This window comes from Mizuhopecten yessoensis, unplaced genomic scaffold (genome assembly GCF_002113885.1).
Source record: "Mizuhopecten yessoensis strain PY_sf001 unplaced genomic scaffold, ASM211388v2 scaffold9293, whole genome shotgun sequence".
NCBI lineage: Eukaryota > Metazoa > Mollusca > Bivalvia > Pectinida > Pectinidae > Mizuhopecten > Mizuhopecten yessoensis.
Window position 1 is genome coordinate 155,967 of NW_018407975.1, and position 20,934 is coordinate 176,900.

Genomic DNA, 20,934 nt, shown 5'->3' on the forward strand with positions numbered 1-20,934 from the left:
CAAACCTGTCTTAGAGACCAACTGTCTATAACTACAGTCAAACCTGCCTTAGAAACCACCTGTCTGTAACTACAGTCAAACCTGTTTTAGAGACCATTCGTATATAACTACAGCAAAACCTACCTTAGAAACCACCTGTCTATAATTACAGACAAACCTGTTCTAGAGACCACATGTCTTTAACTACAGTCAAACCTGTCTAGAGATCACCTGTCTATAACTACAGTCAAACCTGCCTTAGAAACCACCTGTCTGTAACTACAGACAAACCTGTTTTAGAGACCATTCGTATATAACTACAGCCAAACCTGTCTTAGAGACCACCTGTCTATAACTACAGTCAAACCTGTCTTAGAGACCACCTGTCTATAACTACACACAAACCTGTCTTATAGACCACCTGTCTATAACTACAGCCAAACCTGTCTTAAAGACCACCTGTCTATAACTAATGTCAAACCTATCTTACAGACCACCTGTCTATAACTACATTCAAACCAGTCTTACAGACCACCTGTCTATAACTACAGTCAAACCTGTCTTAAAGACCACCTGTCTATAACTACAGACAAACCTGTTCTAGAGACCACCTGTCTGTAACTACAGTCAAACCTTTCTTTGTGATCACCTGTCTATAACTACAGACAAACCTGTTCTAGAGACCACCTGTCTATAACTACAGACAAACCTGTTCTAGAGACCTTGCTCTACAGACCAATCTTTCTCAAAGTACAACATTTCTAGATCTAACAGCTAAATTGTTCCTCAAACACTTTTTTCTTAGTTTTAGTAATCTGGCTGCAATTCAAAATATTTGAATTATTTTGTTTTTTTTGGGATATGTTTGTATAGGGATTGTATTGTATGTTGTAAGTGAATCAGTTTTTGAAATAAGTTAGATGCTATACTGACCATGCTTTGACCGATGGCACCCTTAAGGCTGTCAGGATAGCATTATCTGGGTGTCTGTATAGATTGCTGTTGTACTGGACATCACGTATCCCCCAACAATGATGCCCGTACATATTGTCTCCTAGCCCAGGCCACATAAGCTGACTATTCAGTGTGGCAGATTGTCCATCACCTGACGATTTTTGCCACATCAAGCCACCAATCTGGAGATAGCCACTGACAGGGATCAGATTACTAGTGATCACAGACTTCCTGTATTTTCATTGCCAAATTCCTGAATTTATTGGAACTATCCTCCGACCTGATTTTGGTCCACAAGACAATTAAATAACATGTCGCTACCAACATGATTAGGACGGTATTGAGTGTCTGTATCGAGGACCAACGCTTTCAGCCTACGTCAAGTTGACAATGCAGGTTTCCCATAGAGCATCATTTCATCAACATAAACCAGAAATTTATCATGCCTTTCACTGCTCCAGGAAATCTATGTAGCCAGGTCATTATTCTTAATTGATTTGGTACAATTTGTTCAAAGTTTCAGCGGTGATGACATGCAAAAATTCCATTAATCTAGAAACATTGCAGTTGAATTTGGAACAGTGTTTTATTGGCGAGCTGTTCCTGAATTACATGATGCATGATTTGGCTTGGGAAAACTGACACAGGATGATATATGTTTTAGGAGGAGACGTTCTGACAGTCCCTCACAGATAACAATGGAATCTGCGGGAAATGGGAAAATGTTTCTTCATGTGTACCTAATGTTCATTAACAGCTGTTTTGTTCAACTGGTAGACAAGTTGGCTATTTTTTTCAGTTTTGGTTTCAAGGATGCCAAAATTTATAGATCAAGGTCATGACCCTTCCTGTGAAGGTCACAGTTACTTACATGTAAATGTAAATAAAAGGTCATAGAGAAATCTGTTCATTTCAAGGTCATGTGTACTCATAGACTCAAGGTCACAGGTGCAAGGAAGGTCAAGGTTATATGGAATCATTTTACTGATATACTGGTACCATAATAGTAATTGTTATGATACATACAAGGTAAAGGTCATAACATTTTTGCTTTTTTTGTTTGTTTCTTTTTGAACTAGATACAAAAATAAATGATAGTACATGACTGTATTTCACTGAAAAGTGTCATTTAGCAGGTATGATAGGTATAGGTACAAATCATCGAGTCACTGCTGTGTTAAAATGATGTTCTTACCCAGACAGTTTCGCTGACATTCTGCCAGCTTGTTCACTGGTGACGTAGGTGATATGGGCGTCACTTCCTCTTGGTCACCAGTAACGTCACAAGTGACCAAGCTGGCAAGGATGTCAACAAAACTGTCTGGGTAAGAACATCATTTTAACACAGCAGTGACTTGATGAAATTTGCATACTTTTCAACGTTACAGGTACGGATGCACTGAAGGTCATAGTTAAAAGTCAAAAAATGCATTCTTTGCTGTCATATAAGTTTCACAATTTGTAGCTGTGTGTCCAATCATGAAACAATTTCATTTAAACAGTTTGTCAATGTACTCATAAATTTTTGTGGTAGCAAATTCTGTATACCTGTAGAGAACATTCATCTGCAGAATGGTTTTGCTTCCAGGTGGAGTATCTGATGAATTTACCAAAAAGATAGAACAGTGGGAGGAAAAGAAAAGTCAACAGTCTTCTGTCAAAGGTAGGTAAATCAAGTAATACTCACAAATACTGCCAACAGATTCTGCCAACAAATACAACCCACCAATACTACAAACAAACAGTACAACAAATCCAACCCACCAATACTACAAACAAACAGTCCAACAAATCCACCCACCAATACTTCAATCAAACAGTCCAACAAATACAACCCACAAATACTACAAACAAACAGTCCAACAAATACAACCACCAATACTACAACCAAACAGTCCAACAAATACAACCCACCAATACTACAAACAAACAGCCCAACAAATATAACCCACCAATACTACAAACAAACAGTCCAACAAAAACAACCACCAATACTACAAACAAACAGTCCAACAAATCCACCCACCAATACTTCAATCAAACAGTCCAACAAATACAACCCACAAATACTACAAACAAACAGTCCAACAAATACAACCACCAATACTTCAAACAAACAGTCCAACAAATACAACCCACAAATACTACAAACAAACAGTGCAACAAATACAACCACCAATACTACAAACAAACAGTACAACAAATACAACCCACCAATACTACAAACAAACAGTCCAACAAAAACAACCACCAATACTACAAACAAACAGTCCAACAAATCCACCCACCAATACTTCAATCAAACAGTCCAACAAATACAACCCACAAATACTACAAACAAACAGTCCAACAAATACAACCAACAATACTACAAACAAACAGTCCAACAAATACAACCACCAATACTACAAACAAACAGTACAACAAATACATCCCACCAATACTACAAACAAACAGTCCAACAAAAACAACCACCAATACTACAAACAAACAGTCCAACAAATCCACCCACCAATACTTCAATCAAACAGTCCAACAAATACAACCCACAAATACTACAAACAAACAGTGCAACAAATACAACCACCAATACTACAAACAAACAGTACAACAAATACAACCCACCAATCCTACAAACAAACAGTCCAACAAATACAACCCACCAATACTACAAACAAACAGTCCAACAAATACAAACCACAAAAGCTATAAATTCACAAGCATTGTAGTGCACCAACAAATACATAGTAAAAGATATCATGGACAAATCAGATAGATGTTCTAAACTATTTGTATTCTTAATGATATTTCCCTATGACTCCAGGGACTCTGTTTAGATAGGGGAATGCATAGAAAAAAAAGATTATGTGGACAAAACCAGATAGCTATTCAGAATGATATTATCATATAGAAGGGACTCCCTGCCTTTTATTTAGATATAGAAGATACATACTGGCTGTCTTTATTATCACACACATACAACATAAAAAGAAATATCTGGAATTTTTGTGTTTCTTGTTAATTAGAATAATATGCGGAGAAAATATAAGTGTACAGTGAGGGTAAGTAAACAGTTGGAGGGGGTGGGGGAGAAGGAGGGGANNNGGGGAGGGGGAATGGGAGGGGGTAGAAGTAGGGGGAGCCAGCGGGTTATACTCCCACAAAATGTGAGGTTAAAAATAATGTTACAATGTTTTTCGCCATCTCTAAGTGAGATTTCCTTGTAATCTTTTTTATCTTAAGATGGTTAAAAGTTCAAGATCTTTTTTTTTTTCTTTTTTTCTCAAATAATGAAATGCATCATTTATGCCAAAACTGAAAATTTTACATAGTTAATAAAATTAAGTTTTGTAAATTAGATGATATTAAAAAGGGTGCTGGAAAATTCCATTTTAAAAAAAAAATATAATTATCTCCATCAAAAGTTTCTCTATATACATTTGTAGTACCAGGGAATTAATTATGTTCATTTGAAATGAGTTCAAACTTAAAAGTAAAAATACAACATATTGACTTTCATTGTATTAAAATAAACAATTTCTGCATGTATTTACATGGAGAAAAACAATTCATGAATCAAAAAATAAATTTGAGTTCACTTTTACCCACATTTTATTTTGTCTTTTGATATAAAGTCTCAAAGTAGAATTTGATAAATTATTCAATCTCAAGATTTCATTTTATTGAATTTTCTAAATTGACACATACCGGTATACACATTTTATAGCAAATGTTACATATTTCTCTTCAGTAAATCAATAAAAGGGATTTTTTTTTATCTTTTTGATCATTAAATGGAAACAACATGGAAATTGTAAGTTTCCTATAGGTTTCTGTTGATTTTTCTAATTTGTGAGAATTCCTTTGCCGCATAATTTAGATTGTAATAGATATGAAAGTAAATTATTCTTTGGTTTTTTTTTCAGACTTATTGACTTATTGTTTAAAAATGATACTTTTTGATTTTGAAAGCTAAGAACGTAATTATACTTTCATACAATTTTACCATCAGGAAATTTCACCATGCTGTCAAATTATTTTGTATTAACACCATATTTGATATGAATACACAATATTAAGAAAACCATTCTTTTGAGAAAGTCCGCTCAACCCATCTGTAACTAGTAGCTAAACATGCTTGGTTCCCGATCCTTCTGCCTGCCTGTGAAATGGCCTGTACAAGATATTATATTTGTTTTAGGGTTTTGATCCTTGTTTCATTCTAAGTGGGTAGCCTTAGCATTGATCCTACTCTGAACATTTAATGTCGGTGTTGTTGATTAACATTGTAACATGGGAGGAGGGGAATGTTGAAGAGGGGAAATAGCGAAGACAGGATGGCAGGAGAAAGGAAACAAGGAAGAAGGGATGTGAGAAGAGAAAGAGATAAATATTTAAAGAAGACAGGGAAGGAAGGAAACAAGGAAGACGGAATGTGAAGAGAAATAAAGCAGAGGGAATGAAAGTGATAGACTGATATTTGAGATATAAAACATTTAAAGAAAGACAGGAGAGAAAAAGAAAACATGAAGAAGAAGGGATGGGAGGAAAGGAAAGAAAAGAAAATATACAAAGATAGACAGACAGGGGAGAAAGGCAACATCAAGTCGAAAGGATGGAGGAGAGGAAAGAAAGCAAATATATACAAAGATAGACAGACAGAAGAGAAAGGCAACATCAAGTGGAAAAGATGGGAGGAAAGGAAAGAAAGAAAATATACAAAGATAGACAGACAGGGGAGAAAGGTAACATCAAGTGGAAAGAATGGGAGGAAAGGAAAGAAAGAAAATATACAAAGATAGACAGACAGTGGAAAAAGGCAACATCAAGTGGAAAGGATGGAGGAGAGGAAAGAAAGCAAATATATACAAAGATAGACAGACAGAAGAGAAAGGCAACATCAAGTGGAAAAGATGGGAGGAAAGGAAAGAAAAAAAATATACAAAGATAGACAGACAGGGGAGAAAGCCAACATCAAGTGGAAAAGATGGAGGAGAGGAAAGAAAGAAAATATACAAAGATACACAGACAGGGTAGAAAGGCAACATCAAGTGGAAAAGATGGGAGGGAAGGAAAGAAAAAAAATATACAAAGATAGACAAACAGGGGAGAAAGCCAACATCAAGTGGAAAGGATGGGGGGAAAGGAAAGAAAGAAAATATACAAAGATCCACAGACAGGGGAGAAAGGCAACAACAAGTGGAAAGGATGGAGGAGAGGAAAGAAAGAAAATATATACAAAGATAGACAGACAGGGGAGAAAGGCAACATCAAGTGGAAAGGATGGAGGAGAAGAAAAAGGAAGTGTAGGGGGATGGGGGTATTTGAGATGATATGAAATAAGGAATAGGAAAATAGAGGAAAAGATATGAGGGTAAATAGGGGGGAGGGGGAGAAGTATAGTGCTGGCAATGGAGAGGGGAAATGAGGAAGTGTGAATGGAGGAGAAAAGAAACAAGGAAGAGGGATGGGAAGGACAAACAAGAAAGATAGCAGGAGAAATGAGATAAGGGGATCGAGAAGCTGGAAAACAAGGAATAGGGGAAGGAGAAGAAATAAGAACAAAGGGAGGGCTGCATTGAGTTATAAGGAGAAAGTAGAGTAAAAGAGAGAAGATGGGAGTAAGAAAATGGGAGAGCTAAGAAAGAGGGAACCAGTAAACAGAAAAATCAGTTTTCAGTGAATTAGTTTCATTTCAAATATCAGAATGGCTACCAATCCTAATTTTGAATATTAACATACTTCCATATATTAGTCTTTTAAAATAAATAATTGATTTATTTCAATTTGTTTGAAACAATATGATTGAATCAATAGTACATGGGGCCACCACAAACAAAACATTTGTGTTGTTAACATTTATGTGTTTTTGTTTACAAACATGGCAGACTACTGTCGGTGAAGTTGTGGCTGAAATAATAGGATGGGAGAAAAATAATCATGACAAAGAAATCTCCAACCCGAGGGATGATGCTCTGCCGTGAGTTAGACAACCAAAATAATCATCCCGAGGGCTGGAGATTTCTCTGTTAAACCCTCGAGTTAGGGGAAGATTCTATTAATCATATGGTACATTTTTGACATTTATTATAGCCTTGTTTCATTACAAAGTGAGGTATTTTTGTAGATCTACTGGACAATGTTTTCTGACACATTGGCTATAAACACTGCCCGTCAAGTCTTACTGCACAACAAATTGTGCATACAAATTATCCTCACAGGAGCAAGCAGTTAAACTAAATACACAACAGATGTGAAGGAGTTTGTTTACACTTCACTCAGAAGTTGATTTTTTGATGCAATTGTTCGGTGTTAACCCTGGTGTATTTTGCATATTTAATAGCTGATGATTACCTGTACTGGTAATTTAACTTCAATCAATTGGTGGAGAATTCACAACTTTGTCTATTACCTTTGTCTATAACTGTTACCTGTTACCCCTGCAATGAAGTTGGGGGGGGGGTTAACTGGAATCAGAATTCACAACTTTGACTATAACTGTTGCCTGTTACCTGTTACCCCTACAATGAGGTTGGGGGATGTATACCTAGAAACTTTCGCCTTTCTCCTGTAAATTCTGTATAAGCCCCAAGTTAATTTCACCCTCATTGCAGAAAAGGCGAAAGTCAAACTGTGATAAAAAGTTTCCCAGCAATAAGTACTTCTCCTGATTACCATACAGATTTAAATGAAACTTTGCAAACCTGATCAGTGTGCAAGGTTGTCATTAACCATGTATATTTTTTCCATTTACAGAGTTATTGCCCCTTTTACAAGTTACAAGTTGCAAGTCATTAACCATGTATTTTTTTCATTAACAGAGTTATTGCCCACTTTGAGTATTACATTCTTGTTCAGAAAACTAGTCCCACATAAGATTTTGTACAATTTCTTGTAAACATGGAAGATTTTAAATCACACAAAGCTGTACATGTACGTGTCTATCAAACCTACTGTTTCCATGATATTTGCAGGGAGGGACACACAGACATACTTAATTATGGGTAACGATACCGATACCCATATCATTTTTAAGCTGGGATTGATTTTCCTGTTGTAGTTTACGTTAGATGACAGAAGACAATAAATAATATAATTGTTGCATAATTTATTCTATCTTACAATTTCTACAATGTATTTTATATTTCAAATAAGCAGCATGACAACAAGAAATGAAATTGTCTAACAAACTGTCAAAACGTTTTCAATGTTGGAGAATTTCTTTCCTCATTTTCCAAATCTGAACAACGCATATTATAATTAATGATAATTGCCTTGTTATGCAGGAGAGAAGGGACGAGAGGAGCGCGTGCCACGGGACTCCCGAGAAGTGTCACCAGAAGGGGCCAGCATGAGCGCTGAGCCCACAGTAGTGAATGTGGAGGAGCTACAGCAGAAACTCACCGAGAGCTTCAGTAAAAAACTGGAGGAATGGGAGAGAATCAAGTACCGCAAAGACAGCGCAAGTCCCCCCCTGGATAACAAAGACGCAACAAAAGTGTCAAGTCAAATTCATAAGGATGACAGACTGGGCAGCAGAAAAGTTAAGGCTGATAAGGACCGCAGCAAGCTGGAACGCCGGCGTGAACGCGAACTCCAGCGTGTGGAACGTGAACAACAAAAGTTGGAGAGGGACCGGATTCGGATAGAGAAGGAACGCCTCAAAGCCCTGGAACGTGAGGCACGGATTGAGAAGATGAAAGGGCGTCTTAGCCAACCAGACCTGGAAGCCAAACTGAACTCTCCTATATATAGCCCCCTAGGAGAGTACAAAGTTACAACAGAGTTTGCACGTAAGTTGTACGAGTGGGAACAGAGGAGAGAGGGAGCATCGTCTGCTTCTCTAGAGCAGCAGCGCATCTGTGAGCTCCCAGGAGACAAGAGTAAAGGGGATAGTGAGGGGGAGGAACACAGATTGGCTAAAGGACAGAAGCCCCCTCCCCTCACACTACAGCCTTGTTTTGACTCCCCAGAGGAGGCCTCGCCCGGAGACAAGTCCTCCGAGGCAAGCTTTGGGGACGATACCTCACTGACGGTGGAAAGTATGACGGAGTCCAATCTCACAAGGTAAGTATGTCGTTCTGACAGGTGTGCACAAAGCTTTCCTTTCTAAATTATACCTCATTATCAACTAACTTTTCTCACTGATGTCTCATTATCATCTTATCTTTCTTAATTAAAGTAAAAGTAAACTCATCATTTTCAACTTAGAGCTCTTAAAAAACACATTTCCTCGTTTACATTCTTTAATTCTTATCTTAATTACATGCTGGTCATAATTGTTTCACTTTGTCCTCTTTATAGGATTTCTTTATAAAGCCGTTTTTATTGGAAGAAAAATATTAGCAGTGAAATAGTACCTTTTTAACTCATTCACCCCTGAAGACACATTTGAACTCTTCCAATTCAAGGGTTGGAATAGTCCATTATGAAATTTCAAGGGTGAATGAGTATATAATTATAATTCACATATAATTCTCATGAGATGAAATTCATTCAAAAACAATCATTCTTTAATTTCAATGTAATTTAGATGATTCATTATAATATTGAGCCTACAATTAATACATTATTATTTAAATTCATATTTTCCAAGATGCAGTTACAAACATCTGAAATATTTGTACAAGATTTTGCAATATTTTGTTATCTAGTGATAAATAATTGATGCAGTGTTTTGTTTGGGGTTGCATGCCTAACAAATACTTACATTATATATAAAAAAATAATAAGTTTTCATTCAATTATTTTTTTCTGCCAGTAATATTTCTGTAATAACAAATCAACCTATATCAGTATTAATGTGTTACTATTGGTAAGGATAGAAACTTGTAGATCCATCGGGTCAAATAACGACTGCGTTTTATATAGAACAACAGTTCAAGTAAGCTCCATCATCTACAAGATAATGAAAATGGTAAAAAAATGTTTTCAAAAGATATTTTTTCTTTAGATAACAATAAAATCTGTAGATAATAAAAGCAAGTGCTTCGACCGGACTGCTTATACGTCATTAGTGTTTGTAGTTTTGAAGTCTGGTTTTACACAGATAGGCTGGAATCTCGAGATATCAGACTTTTTTAACGGCCATTTTTGTGTTAAGAGTATTTTCATGTTTATTTTCATCTTCTGACCTGGGGATACCATAACAAGCAAAATAAAGTAGGTTACTACTGGAATGGTACAGTTTTATGGTACCTTGGAGATCTTAGTAAAATTTTCTTTCAGAAATAATCTTTTTTTTTTAAAAGCTTCCACTTCTTTTTAACCAATTGAAAAAGAATCTTTTGATATTTATCAGTAACAAAAAACAGAATGTGATAATGTCTACATGTTTCTTTATCTCTGTAAATTGTTATTTTCCCCCTTCAACATTTACATTCATGTTTTGCCTTCTGATTAGACCTACACACATGTCCTGATCTTGGTGGGGGTGTAGGGAGGGAGTGTTACCGTAATTATTCCCAGCAGCACCCATGCTGTGTCGTAGAATTTGATAGATGCATAGAACCCTGAAAGCACCCTAGTTGTATTTCAGTGTTTTGGGAATGCTGTGTAGCTCCACTCATTATATTACATTTAAAGTCTAAACTGAACCCTGTAAAATTTGGAAACCTGTTTTAACCAGCTCTTTAACTCATTAACCCCTGAAATTTCATAATGAACTATTCCAACCTTTGAATTGAAAGAGTTCAAATGTGTCTTCAGGGGTGAATGAGTTAACTACGCCACACAATTTACATTTCTATGTAATTTGTACATCTGCTATATCTATCAAAAACCTGTCTAATGTGACGGAAAACCCAGCCCTGGTGGTATATCGTCTCTTGCTTTCCATCTCCGTGTTTTGTCCAGTTCTACTAGGCTGATTGAACTGAAACTTGGTAGGAATGATCGACTCATGGTCGTGATAAAGTTTTTTTTTCTTTTTTCAGGCCGATCAAAAATCCAATATGGCTGCCATGGCCGCCATTTTGAAAAAAACCCCAAAAAAACCCTTAAAGTCAAGTTCTAATAGGCCGATTTAAGTGAAACTCGGTCTAGGAATGATCAACTCATGGTCCTGAAAAACTTAACATACCGTTATACTCAACTATTTTTTACTCAAATTGGTAGGGATGATTGACATCATTATCTCCACTTTATATTTCAACAACAAAAATAAATACTGTAGGACACAGGTGACCATTAATGCCCATGGGCCTCTTGTTGTGTGTAGTTACTGTTGCTGTTACAGTCAGACTTGTTTTCAGAGACCATCTTTGGGATGTTTATAAAGTGATTTGTTATGACACATATAAGTAAGATCTGAAATGGTGATATTTTCATAAATATTGAAATATAATGCAGTCAAAACTGTAGATAGCACCTTTGAAAAGTCTATAAAGTGTACAATTAACATGAAAGTAACTGCATTGGAGCATTTAAAAGTGGTCTCTTAACACAGGTGGTCAATTAATAACAGTGGTTTCTTGGTTACAGGTTAATGACTTTAGGAATTATCATGCGATTCAATATGACCACCACTAGAAAACAGTCACAAATATATTGGTATTTTTTTCACAAAATGTTTGTATTTTTTCAAATATATTAAAAAAAAACGTTTTTTAAATTTATGGTAACATAACATTAATTTTTAATGAAGCATAGTACAACAGGATCAGAAGCAAACTAAAACTATTTTTAGAGATACCCTGTCTTAGGAGAACGTGCATGGTCTCTTAATACAGCTGGTCATGTTGTGGTACCGGTAGCAGGGTATGGAGGAGCTCATTTTTTCCAAATATAAAGTAAATTGAATTTATTCCAGGTTTGACTTTAAATACATTGTTCCGTCATTTAAAATTTGTTTCCAGGGAATTCACTTTTGATTAATTGGGTAACAGGCCTCTTTCTTCTGTCTGATGGAAGAAACTTGATTGTTTGTAAACCACACCAGTGTAATATAGCATGAATCCTTTATCACTGTCTTTATGACTTCATAATTGATCCCAAAAAGTTGAAATGGCTGAGATAACCAGTGACTCGATCTTTTAACTCAATTTGTTCATATATTGTTTGTTTGTAATGTTATTCAGTTAGGAGATGCATGTGGCAGAACAGAAAAATATGTATTTTATGTCTACTTGCATTTCATCATAAAAGGGCTGTGTACTTCAGGGCAGGGTCTGACGTAGGAGAGATAATTTGTAGAATAGTGTTATGTCAAAACAAGTGGTGGTCATGGTGTTTGTTGGGCCAAACCAAACAAAATGTTGTGTTTCTGCTTAAGGGTGCTCAAAAATTTGAGGTAATTGCCAATACTTTTTAATTTGCAAACAAATATTTTACAAAGGTGATTTGGAGACAGTATCTGACCAAATTTAACAGTAAAAGTTCAAACCAAAGGAGGTTAAAAGTAGACATTAAATACTTTGAAAAATCTGCCATTCTGTTTGAATAACAGAAACTTTTATGTCAAGGTATTTTTTACAAAATATGAATTTAATATTTTTCTAAAAAAAATTACTGGCTGTGAAGGATTTTCCTTCTTTGCATGCATGACATTTTCACATGAAATGCTATTGAATACATATGTTTAACAATGACTTAATAGCCTGATGGTTCATTTAGGTATACATGACCATTTTACAGGAACTGCTGTGTAAAAATCTGGTTCATCAGCCAATGAATAAAATCAAATAAAGATTGATTCCATCAGCTAATTGCCATATTGTGGCTTTGATGGGAGTCATTCTCCTGTTCCACCGAACTTTAAATGTCATTACTTCAGCAGTTCTGATGAAACACAGCTTCAGGGCTTTGATTGGGCGCTGAAATCTGAAGACGGGTTTATTTCCTATATCAGTTGTAATGATAACTAAACTGATTTTTTAAAATTTGTTTTCTAATGTCTATCGAATGATTATACAAAATTGGAACAGTTCTTCTGAAATGATTTCACATTGTTTAAATCCTATGGCTGTTTGTAAACTTTATTAAGTAAAGTTGTAGACATTTTCTTTCTGTAGCATGCTCATACTAAGCCTCTACTGTTACTGCAATCTCTAAATTAACTGTGATCTCTATCGAAATAGCTATGGCCTGAGCTTACAGCAACATCTACTGAACTACTGATACTACCATCTCTGTTGTAGTGGCTGGTTACTATTCTTTCTACTCATTAGTTTAACTCATTCACCCTTGAAGTTTCATAATGAACTATTCCAACCTTTGAACTGGAAGAGTTCAAATGTGTCTTCAGGGATGAATGAGTTAATTAACCAGTAGAAGGTTGTTTTATTGGTAAAGCTAGTGTAGAAGATGGGTATTGTACAGGCCTGTTCAGCGTTAACCACAAACACTGAAATATGACTGGCTGTATCTATTCAGACTTGATAGTGTCTACCATATGCCATTCTGGTGTTAAAGATTCTGCAAAGTTGCATCATCAACCAAGATGACTGCACAACCTCCGATCAGGATTGACGGTGATAATTGTCTGGGTGAATGAGATGTTGACAGTATGGCCTTCATTAGCCGAAATTTGTTTTAAATTAAAGGATTCTCTATTGAAAAGCTCAGCAGATTGTGTTAAAAACTCTGATCATTTGTTTTTCATGAAAATGGTTATTAATTAGTTTCTGATCAGTTTCTGATCAGTTTCAGGTCCCTGAATGGCCTCATGGACTCGAATGATTAAGACATTTTTTCAAAATATGTATTTCTATGATCAGCAAATCAGAATTTTTACCCAATCCAAGATGGGCAGTGTACATTTGATTGGCTTAAATACTGTTAACTACTTGAGACATAAATGGTGTTTTAATTATACAAAGTTTGCGATGTTTTGCCATTTCATATTTGATAAAGATCTGATATTTTGCAAAATTTCAAGATATGATATACAGCGCAGTGCATATAATAGCTTACGAGAGGCCTAGAATTTGATGTATATTGTTGAAACGGAGAATACTGACAGTATACACATGAGAACAAACACTCTGACAATACCTTCAACAGCTGTAGGGGGAACTAACTGTGCTGGAAGCTTGCTGTACATAATTTTATTGAAAACCTGAAATTATGCCAAATTGTTGGTCTTCTCAAGGAGCTTTGGAGAATTCTTAATTCTGCAATTTCAAAAACCATCTTGAGAGTAAAAGATTTGTATGTCAGATAAGTGCCAAATAAATTGTGTAAATCTCTCGAAAATTTGTGTAAATCTTTCAATTTGTTCGCATGGAATTTTTATGAGGCTTATAAAACATGTCTAGAGTCTTCTCATCAATAAAGAATCCTTTTACTTTTGACAAGTTAACTCATTCACCCCTGAAATTTCATAATGAACTATTTCAACCTTTGAATTGGAAGAGTTCAAATGTGTCATCAGGGGTGAAAGAGTTAAGGCTACGCTGATAAGTGATTATTAACAATCTGTTATTTTGATTTCTAACAAAATTTTAAGTTAGATTTAACTGTTCAATCTGAATCCTAAAAGACCAAGGAACTACCTGAGGTTATAAGTCATTTTTACCTATGGTTTTCAGTGGTTTTCCTGTACTTAACTAAGATTATCTATAAGATTATCTATAAGGTTATCTATATGATTATCTGTATGTTTTTACTTGTAACTACATATGTTTCACTTGTATTTAACCTGAGATAGCCTTTGATTAACCTGTGATTACCTATGTTTTACTGGTGTTTAACAGAGGTTACCTCTAATTTACCTGTGGTTACCTGTGTTTTACCAAAGATTACCTGCAATTTTTATCTTTGTTTAACTTGAGATTACCTCTGATTTGCTCATGGTTACATGCTTTTTTTTACCTGAGATTACCTATGATTTACCTTTGGTTACCTGTGTTTAACTTGAGATTACCTATGGTACCTGTGTTTAACTTGAGATTACCTATGATTTACCTGTGCACAAATGTACGTGGTACCCTGTGTTTAACTTGACATAACCTTTTAATTTTACCCGTGTTTAACTGAGATAACCTCTGATTTACCTGTTTTGTTACCTGTGTTTAACTGAGATTACCTCTTATTTACCTTGGGTTACCTGTATTTTACAGCCTGGAGAAGGCTAACTGCCAGTTGATGGAGCGCCTCCATGAGAAGGAGATAGAATATGAGGGTCTACAGGAGGATGTCAAAGGGCTGGCAGAGAAACTGGACCAAGTCAAATTCCAACATTCCAAGGACATAGGTCAGTATGGTCAAGCTTTCTCTTTCTAGGAAAACAAACTTTGGTTATCGTCAAACCTGTATTATTATGGGACTACATTTCGGGGTTGGTGGGTCAGTGGGGTTAGAATGTGTTAGTGGCGTGGTGACGGGGAGTCAACCTGCAGTCATTCTTATCAACCCTCTGTAAGATGGCCAAGGTCATTATGGTCAAACCTGTGTTGGTGGTCAGTAATGGTCAGACATGTGTTAGTGGTCAGTAGTGGTCAGACCTGTGTTAGTGGTCAGTAGTAGTCAGACCTGTGTTAGTGGTCAGTAGTGGTCAGACCTGTGTTAGTGGTCAGTAGTAGTCAGACCTGTGTTAGTGGTCAGGAACTCTTCCAAATCAAAGGTTGGAATAGTTCATTTCGAAATTTTAGGAGTAAATGAGTAAATGAGTTAACATTAGTAGGATTCAGAAGTTATGTTGGTAAATGGGCATTACACAGATACCATTCTGAATTTCTCATCTATGTGTTAAGAGTACAGCAGCTGTCCCGAGGCAAAACAGGTGATGGAAAATTTAGGTGTAATTGTCTCTCAAGATTTCTTACCACACATAAACAGCAAAACCTGTCAGGAGGGCAAATTCTCACCTGGTTTTGTTGGAAATACCTTCAGAAAGAATCTCCGGTTGTTCGCTTCTTTAACATTTTTCGGTAGGACAAGAGAGACTTGGAATACAAGTAGCTCACCTCAAAATCCACCATTCCTACATGTACAGAGGCCTTTTAGTAGGTTAGAAAGATAGTGTAGGGGATGGATATGGAAATGTGATAGGTTGATAGGGCCACCCATGGCTCTACATTATACCCAAAACACTATCTATAGCTCATCCTACCAAAGGTCAGAATTCCTGAGGGTCATGGTATTTCTGCTTTCTTCTTTCCAGACCACCATTTACATTCTCTCCTGGAGTCTCATTTCTACCTGGATATTTACATTTGAAAGGTTATGAGACAATGAAACTTTTGGATACATAATCTTCAATGTCGCCCACAGGATCGTAACTCTTTCATGACCCTATTGCAAAGATGAGGTCAAGGTCATATTTAAAGGTGAAGACCAAAATCCGTTCTTCTTTCCTTTCTATTAATTTGTTTGTTTGTTTACACTCTTTATTTCTTTCCTTCTCTGCTTCCTTTATTTTTTTCCCCTTCGTTTCTATTTTTGCAATTTCTTGTTCCATTTTTCATCCTTTTTCCACCTTTTGTCTATTACATATTCTGGGTTATGCCCCATAATTTCCTTTTCCATGTTCCGTGTCTCAATACGGGGTCTAATACAGTCGTACAGTACATGCCCTTGTCCAGACTCTGTCTTTGAACTGCTCAAAATGCATCATTACTGGACAATGTGTCACTTTCTTGCCTTTAACACCCCTCCCCAACCCCCACAGATCAAGATCATGGAAAAGCATCAGATATCAAATTTTAGCCATATCTGTCTGAGCTATTAAACTTAAAAAACCCACCATACTTGGTATATATTAATTATATAGCGGTCAAATTGTGGCATGTCCGATGGTCAGTAAGGCTTGTCTAGATAACGTTTGGTGTGTGGGTTGCCCTAGTAGACGAGAAGAACCCTATTGATTTTAGGCATGGTCCACCAAAGGTGTAGTTAGTCCAAATAATAACTAAGAATGATTTACAATACAAAGTTCAAACTTGGTGTGTGGGTTGCCCTAGGGATTGCCTATTGAATTTAGCAACAGGCTGTTAGAGGTCAAGGTCACCGTTATTGCCTCTCTAAATGATAACTTGAAAACTACTTGTCATACAAATTTTAACTGAGTAGCCGTAGCAGTAGCAGACATAATCAACTGGTCTAATTGGTGTAACTGGTCTAATTGGTGTAACTGGTCTAATTGGTGTAACTTGTAATTGGAGGAATGTACAAAAACTGCATATGATATGTGGAGAATGGGTAGCACATCCGCATAGAATTATGGTAAAACTAATTGTACAGATTTGCTCACAAGTTTCCTGCCCTCCTTGAACTCAAATCCATTATGGATCAATTGCAAAAACCTGCCCTTACCTTTTTTTTTTTGGGGGGGGGGGGGGGGGGGGTATGCTGCCCCTGATGGCTATCTTATCGTAATATCTTCCTTGTTTCTCCTTTATTTTGCTCTTTTACTTTCTCAATGTGCTCTCCATTCTCCAACATTGATCACTCTATCCAATGTTTTACGAGTTCCTCAGACCCCATTTTCGCCTCAAAATTGCCTAAAATTGTTCTTTTTTCATTTCATCAGATTTTATTGACTTTCTATATGTCAATTGGATTGGACATCAGGCTAGGCCTATTTAAGTCCTTTCCAAACTTATTTACAAACATTACATATATTCTGTCATAACAATCCAATTAAACAGTGCAGGGGAGATAACTCCAATTTAGCTTGTGAAATGAACATCTTACAACTTTTGTTTAATCATTTTCTGTTTATGTTTTAGATATTAACAATTAAATAAATCATGTATATTTATTGACAACCCATCCTACATAAAATCCAAGGGATACAGGCCCAAAAGTCCCTGTGTATAAACACATTGGCCATCCACCCACTGGATATATAGGATAAGTTACCAAGAAATAGACATTTTGTAAAATTTCAGAATATGATATGGATTCATATAGGAAAATGTACTTATTATTATATATTATTGGAGTTGATTCTCTTAAAATGTATATAACAAAGCACTATAGAATATTCATGTAACTATGAAATAGTTAGAACAGGTTATAGAATAGTACACTCATAAATTCCATCCAGTCCAGCCGAATACCAGAGATGTTGTGAAGATAGATATACACCAGTATCAATACTTATTAGCAGAGTGATCATGACACTATAAATAATAGCATCACTTTCAATGTAAAGTTTTGCTGTGAGTGAGATTACATATCAAGCCTATTAGTTTGACAAATGTAGTCAGATATACTTTGTAAAATGGATATGTTAATATCAGCGCTGCATATTAAGCATCCCTTTAATAGAGTTTTTAGATTAAAATGATCATGATTACCAGTTATACCAAATTGAGAAATTTTGATTACTAATTGCATTCTAAAGTTGTTATAGAGTGGGCATTCAAATATAAAATGAAATGCATTTTCATTTTCATGTCCACATCTACATGCTGGTGTTTCATTCAGATGATCCATATATAAGTCACTATTGAGGTTGCTAGCATGATTTCTCAGCTAACAAATTAGGATATTGAATTTTCTTGGCCCATAGTATTTAAATGTGCTAGCAATTTCTTCAGTGTTGTTCATATTATCAGATTTGATGAAATTTTTAAATTGTTGAAGGGAAGTAGCATTTAAGGTTTCTGCAGATAGAAGGTTAAATTCTCTACACATTGAGGGAAAATAACTATTGAAATAATTCTCAGTTCTACAGAAAGGGGGATTGAAAATTGTTCTAAATTATTTGTAAGATGAAGAAGATACATATTTCAATAACAATTTGTTGAGTGTTATTACTGAAAGTATTGCAGTCCTTGCTCTAGAGCTGTGTTTCTCTGGCTACAATTAGCCGTTACAGATCCAAGCAATAGCTTATCTTTATAGTATTCATTAAATTGCCAACTATTCAGGTTTTCTATCATGGAATTCATGGCATTTCATGGTATAGCTGACGCTACAATGGAATGTGGATATTTGTGGTATTTTCCGTGAATCTATGATGCAATCTAAACTCCTTGGCTTATAAAATACTTTACTAAGAAGGTTGTTTGCTTTACAAGTACTCATCTGATCTGCTTTTGAACGTTTCCGTGCAGTTAAAGGGCTTTGGCGTCAATTAGGCACTACACAGACAGACAAAACAACAGGCCGTGCAGGAATGTACTGTACATGTACTGTAGCTGAGCCTTAGTACGTAGTTATTGTCTACCGGACCGAGCTCAGTCAGCCTAATCCGGCTTCACTCAAACATTTTCAACTGTCTGACCTTGTTCTCAATCTCAAAATACAGAGATCATTTAAAAATAAGTTGTGATACGATTGATATCCAAGATATGTGACAAGGATATATCTCCTTCTAGCATGGTACAAAATGTCTTTCTCATGTAGGGCTGTCACAATATATCGGAAAACAGGTATATCGCAATACACCGGTTAATGTATCGTACCACAATACAGAGAAAAAATTGCTGTATCACAATATTCTTTTAAAAGCTTATTTTTATTTATTTCATTCTGCTTGGTGTTTTAACTTTGCAAATTACTACAAATACCAACAGATATGCCAATAAGCATAAAACAGGCTTTTAATAGTGGTGGTAATTAATTAAAACTTTGTTATCGATGGTAGGTTTGACAAAAATCTTTAAATCTATGTGATCCATATTATATCTGATTAAAGTTTGATAATATTCTGACAGCAACTTATTATAAAATTGAGCACATCCTTCCTATGACAATTAATATATCAGGATATGTATTGCAATATATTCATTCTGTATTGCAATTCATTGTGATACACTCTTGCCATATTGTGACACCCCTACTCTCAAGTAAGACTGTATTGTGACTTTTTTTATTTGATTATAATGAGGTTTGGCCATATAGCATTCAAACTGAAAATAAGTAGTGATCAGACTTAGATTCAAAATATATACTTGCCATCACATAAAAATTATGAAAGCAAAATTACTGACTCATATTTGAAGATGGTTTATAAAAAATTAAGTTTGAGAAATGAAAGTTGAGTTGATATGTTACAAAGTTGAGGCTGTATTTTATGATTTTCCGAGGCAGCTGTAAGCTTCAAGTAAAAGAAACAGCAATGTCTGTTCTCTACAATGATAGGTAAAGCTGGTTTTGCCTCACTCTCCGACGTTTTGCCTCACTCTCCGTCGAACATCAAGCTTGTTACGACCAAAGCATCACAATGTTTTGTAAGGTGGATGGGTGGAGTACATCTTTGTTACAGTGTCGGCACTCTGATGCGCACCAAGATACAAACAGATAAAAGATTGCTGGAATTACGCTGCTAGTACAAAACACTTACTCAGAGAGGATTACAGACTTGCTCAAGTCCCTAGGAAATAACTATTATGACTTTTTGTTTGTATACAATGTACTATTGGTGAATGATTAAATGATGGTCAGAGAGATTTCTATCTTTTTCATTTTCCCACCTTCATATAGATGTACTCCATTTTCTTGATTGCAGAAGGTACTAATGAACTTGGGCGTAAGAATGACTAATGCCATTTTATAGACATTGCTGTATCATTAGTTTTATAGACATTGCTGTGTCATTAGTTTTATAGACATTGCTCTGTCATTGGTTTTATAGACATTGCTCTGTCATTAGTTTTATAGACATTGCTCTGTTATTGGTTTTATAGACATTGCTCTGTTATTGGTTTTATAGACATTGCTGTGTCATTAGTTGTATAGACATTACTCTGTCATTAGTTTTATAGACATTGCTCTGTCATTAGTTTTATAGACATTGCTCTGTCATTAGTTTTATAGACGTTTTATAGACATTGCTCTGTCATTAGTTTTATAGACATTGCTGTGTCATTAGTTGTTTAGACATTGCTCTGTTATTAGTTTTATAGACATTGCTCTGTTATTGGTTTTATAGACATTGCTCTGTTATTGGTTTTATAGACATTGCTGTGTCATTAGTTGTATAGACATTGCTCTGTCATTAGTTTTATAGACATTCCTGTGTCATTAGTTTTATAGACATTGCTCTGTTATTAGTTGTATAGACATTGCTCTGTCATTAGTTTTATAGACATTGCTCTGTCATTAGTT

The 20,934-nt window shown here is 35.6% G+C and overlaps 1 protein-coding gene across 3 annotated transcripts in view; it reads left to right on the top strand.

Annotated features, from left to right (window-relative positions):
• LOC110457666 overlaps positions 1-20,934 on the top strand; it is a 117,713-nt gene that overhangs the window by 69,324 nt on the left and 27,455 nt on the right. For all 3 annotated transcript variants that reach the window (XM_021509025.1, XM_021509024.1, XM_021509026.1), the window contains exons 5-7: positions 2,522-2,596; positions 8,220-9,000; positions 14,994-15,127. In XM_021509025.1, coding sequence (XP_021364700.1) covers positions 2,522-2,596; positions 8,220-9,000; positions 14,994-15,127 — 990 coding nt within the window. The remainder of the gene's footprint in view (positions 1-2,521; positions 2,597-8,219; positions 9,001-14,993; positions 15,128-20,934) is intronic.